The sequence below is a fragment of the Macaca fascicularis genome, chromosome 1 (assembly GCF_037993035.2).
Source record: "Macaca fascicularis isolate 582-1 chromosome 1, T2T-MFA8v1.1".
Taxonomy (NCBI): Eukaryota; Metazoa; Chordata; class Mammalia; order Primates; family Cercopithecidae; genus Macaca; species Macaca fascicularis.
The window spans coordinates 602,612-608,167 of record NC_088375.1 but is presented as its reverse complement, the minus strand read 5'-3'; the positions used below and the strand labels follow the sequence as shown (position 1 = coordinate 608,167).

General features: G+C 44.3%; 1 protein-coding gene across 1 annotated transcript; it reads left to right on the top strand.

Annotated features, from left to right (window-relative positions):
* Positions 1-511: 511 nt before the first annotated feature.
* LOC102133673 (olfactory receptor 2T10) lies at positions 512-5,122 on the top strand. The gene has a single exon (XM_005595104.5). The coding sequence runs from the start codon at positions 704-706 to the stop codon at positions 1,640-1,642; it is 939 nt and encodes a 312-aa protein (XP_005595161.3). The 5' UTR covers positions 512-703; the 3' UTR covers positions 1,643-5,122.
* The last annotated feature ends 434 nt before the right edge of the window (positions 5,123-5,556 follow it).

The window sequence follows — 5,556 nt, the reverse complement described above, 5'->3', positions numbered from 1 at the left end:
ATAAATCACATGTGTGTAAAAGCATTTAAATCATTTAGAAAAATTGACAAGTTGTACTAGTGTCTTTAATACTTTTAAAGAAATTTGACTAAATTTGTACCTGTTTACATAAAGGTTTGGAATTTTATGTTTAAAATGTCTACAATTACTGATTGCTTAATATATTGCTTTTAAATATTGAAAAATTGTATGTTCATAGATTTGTAAAAAGATATTTAATAAGAAACAAGTATTACTAATCCTTTTTTGCAGAAATGACTCGAGGGTCAAATTAGAAATATTTATATTGATTATTAGCTCTAAAATCCCATGGGAATGGAATTCGGGCAATACAGGCACATGCAACTGTAAGATACTAACACACAAAAAATAACCAATGTGAACATATAGAAAGTAAAAATAACATATTAGTGACTATATCATTTCCTGTAGGAAATATTTTAATGTCAGCTGTATGGACCTCTTCACTGAGAATATAAATATTTCATTCCCATTCTAGATGGGAATCAGATTCACAATCTAACGTGCTGTCTCTCTTTTTAGTGAAAATTCACAGCTGATGTCAGAAATAAACTGATTTTTACACGGAATTTTAAAAGTTGAAGTGAAGCAAACATAGTTTGATGTGGCGCACACAGGATTATAAATAACATAAAGTTTACTTTTGTCCTCCAGGTAAAGCCACTTCAAGCGATCATACCACATGTGGCTGGCCAACCAGACCCTGGGTGGTGACTTTTTCCTGTTGGGAATCTTTAGCCGGATCTCACACCCTGGCCTCCTCTGCTTGCTTATCTTCAGTATATTTTTGATGGCTGTGACTTGGAATATTACATTGATACTTCTGATCCACATTGACTCCTCTCTGCATACTCCCATGTACTTCTTTATAAACCAGCTCTCCCTCATAGACTTGACATATATTTCTGTCACTGTCCCCAAAATGCTGGTGAACCAGCTGGCCAAAGAGAAGACCATCTCGGTCCTTGGGTGTGGGACCCAGATGTACTTCTACCTGCAGTTGGGAGGTGCAGAGTACTGCCTCCTAGCTGCCATGGCCTATGACCGCTACGTGGCCATCTGTCATCCTCTCCGTTACTCTGTGCTCATGAGCCAGAGGGTATGTCTCCTCCTGGCATCAGGTTGCTGGTTCGTGGGCTCAGTGGATGGCTTCATGCTCACTCCCATCACCATGACCTTCCCCTTCTGCAGATCCCATGAGATTCACCACTTCTTCTGTGAAGTCCCTGCTGTTTTGAAGCTCTCTTGCTCAGACACCTCACTTTACAAGATTTTCATGTACTTGTGCTGTGTCATCATGCTCTTGATCCCTGTGACAGTCATTTCTGTGTCTTACTACTTTATCATCCTCACCATCCATAAGATGAACTCAGCTGAGGGTCGGAAGAAGGCCTTCACCACCTGCTCCTCCCACATGACAGTGGTCAGCCTCTTCTATGGAGCTGCTATTTACAACTACATGCTCCCCAGCTCCCACCACACCCCGGAGAAAGATATGATGGTGTCCTTTTTCTACACTATCCTTACACCTGTGTTGAACCCTATCATTTACAGTTTCAGGAATAAGGATGTCACAGGGGCTTTGAAAAAAATGCTAAGAATGCAGAAAGCTCCATATTAAAGTGTGAAACAACTTAAGTTGGTCCTCTCTTCTTAGGGTCTCTCTCTTCACTTTAGGTGTCCTTCCTATAAAACAATCAGCATATTGTGGTGGTGTCTGACTCCCTGAGTTGCCATTCAGGGGGTTTCTGTCCACTCTTCTTCTCTCCTATAATCACACTTGAGATGTTCACTTATCTCCCCCCACCCTCTTCCCTCATAGCATTGATCTGTAGTCCAGTCCTTCGGGGCCAACAGTCCTTTTTTAGATTGGAGTTGAGAAATATGAAAATAAATGTGTTTACGACCCTTGAGCACCTTCTACCAGAGAGAGAATTTGTTTTGATATCATGGGCTCACTGAATATGAAATAACCCCATATTCAGATTGTTCCTCCGCATCCACTCTGTGCTAAAGACTTCATTTACCACCTCATTAGACCCTCACCCTCTGTGGTTGAAGCTAAGGTCATCCACATTTCACAAGTGACAAAACAGCCTTTGAGGCTTCCCCTGACTTGCCCCAAGAAGGAGATCCTCAGGGGAAGGAGGTTCATTCATCTATAGGCATTTGGGTCTAAACACATTCAAGACCTCAGAGATGCTAAATGTACAGTTGAGATTTTTCTTCCATCAGAATTTCTAGAATGTTCTCAAGTTATTTTCTGTGAGCATATGAGAAGTCCAACCTCAAATTAGACCAGACACATGGGCTATCCAGAACACATCTGTTTGGAGTAGAATTGGTTCATTTAGACTTAACCAGAGAAATATGGAAGTTTCTCACACTTCTACCCTGTTCAAGCCAATGGTGACATATACTTAGAATATAACTTCAAATCAGTTTTATGTATGCACATGGTTGTATTCGTATTAACTTATTTAACAATGATAACACCTTGTGTGCTTATGATCCGGCACCATTTTTAGTGTGTGACATGGATGGAACACTTTTATTTTCACAGCCTAATATTAGCTTTATTCTACAGTTGATTTAACTGAGATTCTGTGGGTTTGAGAAACTTGAACAAGGGTATGCAGCTTAGAAAGTGCTCAACAGGGATGTAAGTCCAGGCAAGCAGGCTGGAGTCCCTGCCCCTGACCACTGCATGTGCTGCCTCTTGTGGAGTCTGTGGCCTTTTCCACACTGCGTCTCTCCATCTGGGAGGGCCATACTCCAATCCTGGAATCACTGGTTCTTTCCATATCCAGTGTTTTCACATAGCTTTCCCTCTCTTCAGAATGCTCTTTTTCATCTGTAAGTACAAGGATACAAAGATAACTCTCCATGACTGTTACATTCCTGAGTCATTTGTTGAATGACTGAATAGTCATTCAACAAATACCTACTGAGACCCCAAAGTCTGCCAGGCCCTGTTCTACAAACTGAGGATGCATTCATGAGCAAAACAAATAAACTTCATCTTTTTAGCACTTAAAGGAGGGTATATACGGAATATAAATTTGGTAATTGATAAGACATGGCGTATTAGAAGAAAACTGCATGCAGTGGGGCTCCTGCAGCTGTGTAGGTGTCTTCTGCCTGCTTGGTGTCCTCATCCTCCTCCTGGGGCTACAGTGGCGTCCTGGCTGGATCTGACGGGCTGATGGCGGGGAATGAGAAGCTCACGCAGAACCTCAGCACCGCTTGGCTCCTGCCTGGACAAGGTGTGCGCCCTGAATGTGTGGACCATGGCGAGCCGGAGGCGAAGATCCGCAACTGGTACCAGAAGCAGGGGCCTGGGCCCGGGCCCGGGCCCTCCTGCGACTCCAGCAGCTCCTACAAGACCATCGAGGACCTGCGGGAAAAGATATTCTTGGGGCCACCACTGAGAACCGCAGGACTGTCCTGCAGATGGACAACGCCCGTGCGGCCGCAGAGCACTTCCGGGCCAAGCCTGAAACGGAAAGCTCTGCGCATGCGCTTGGAGGGCGCCATCAAAGTGCGCAGGTGCGGGACGAGCTGACCTAAGCAGGACCCGCCTGGAGATGCAGATCCATAGCCTGAAAGAGGAGCTGGCGTCCCTGAAAAACAACCACGAGGAGGAAGTCGGTGGCTGAGGGGCCACGCGGGAGGCCAGGTCAGTGTGGAGGTGATTCGGCTTCCGGCACCGATCTGGCCGAGATCCCAAGTGACCTGCAAGCCAATGTGAGGTCATGGCGGAACCGGAAGGAGCTGGTGTCCGGTTCACCAGCGGGGCTGGGGAGCGGAACCGGGAGGTCGCTGGCCACACGAAGCAGCTCCAGATGAGCAGGTCCAATGTCACCGACCTGCGGGGCACCCTCCAGGGTCTTGAGATTGAGCTGCAGTCGCAGCTCGGCCTGAAAGCTGCCTTGGAAGCCACACTGGTGGAAACTGCGGCGCGCTTTGGGGCCCAGCTGGCGCAGATCCGGGCGCTGAGGAGACGTATTGAAGGGCCGGTTGGCCACTGTGCGAGCTGACGGCGGCAGAATCAGGAGAACCAGCGGCTGGTGGACATGAGGTCGCGGCGGGGGCAGGAGGTCGCCACCTACCGCAGCCTGCTCAAGAGCCAGGGAGATCATTCCAACAACCTCTCCACCTCCAAGGACCTCTGAGGCGGCAGGCTCCGGGGCTTCTGCCCTTCTTCAGAGGGTGTCTCCTGGGTTAGGGGGACAGGAAGGAAGGGCTCTTCCCCTGAACTGGCAATAAAATTCTTTGGCCCAAGGGGGGAAAAACAGAATGAAAGATGTAGCAGGCAATAACTAACCAAAGAATGAAAAATTTTTTTAAAAAAATGCAATTAATGTGAAATAATGCAGCATTTGAGACAAGCACTAGTAGAGATAGTGATGCCTGGAACCAACAACCAGGAAAGTATTGCAAGTCTAATCTTGCATAGAACTGATACCAAATCTTCACGATACATAAAAAAATGAAAAAATGGAAATCCGTAATCACAATGGCAGATTTTTTTTGGTATGTGATTCATCTGGCTTATTTTCAACCTGATTGAGGTACATTTGATGAATAGAAATTGTACAGATGAAAGCTGTACATATTGATTTTTATATATGTATATGTTATGAAATCATGACCACCATCAAGCTCGTTAACATTTCCATCACCTCAGTTATTTTTTTGGGGGGTGGGGGGGAGGGTGTGGTTAGCACACGTAAGATATCCTCTCAACAAATGTCAAGTATACAAGATTTATTCTCTTAACAGATGTCAAGTATACAAGACTATTGCTAACTGTAGTCACCATGCTGTACATTAGCCCTCTAGAAATTATTCATTTTTGCGTGACTGAACTTTGTACCATTTTGACCAATCCTTATTCATTTCCCTAAACTCCTAATCACTGGGCACCAACATGCTACTGTTTCTATGAGCTAGTCTACTATTTTAGATAAGTGAGAATATATGGTATTCGTCTTTCTGTGCATTTTTCACTTAGCATAATATCGTTCAGGTTCATTCATGTTGTCCCAAATGGCAGGACTAACTTTGGGGCTAAGAAATAAAGAATATTTCATTGTGCTAATATGTGTATGTGTATTTTCATTCATTCATTTAGAGTTATTTTTCTATTTTTGCTATTGTGAATACTGCAATAAACACTGGTGTGCTGCTACCTCTTTGAGATCCCGATTTCACTTCTTTGGGTGAACCATGACCTAGAAGCATGATTGCTAGATCATAGGATGGTACTATTTTTAACTCTTTGAAGAAACACTCTACTGTTTGCTTATAATTGCTGTGCCAATTTTCATTCTCACCAACGATGTTCAAAGGTTTCTTTTTCCCCACTTGCCCTCTCTTGTTTCATCTGTAATGAGGGCTATTCTAACAGGTGGGAGGTGATACCTCGTTGTGGTTTTAGTTTGCATTTGCCTGATGCTTTGTGATGTTGAGCTCTTTTTATTTACCTGATGGCCATTTTTATGTCTTTTGAGAAATGCCTACCCAGGTCGT

Excerpts from the sequence above, each read along its gene's own strand:
- LOC102133673 (XM_005595104.5), top strand. The coding sequence starts at position 704 with ATGTGGCTGGCCAACCAGACCCTGGGTGGTGACTTTTTCCTGTTGGGA.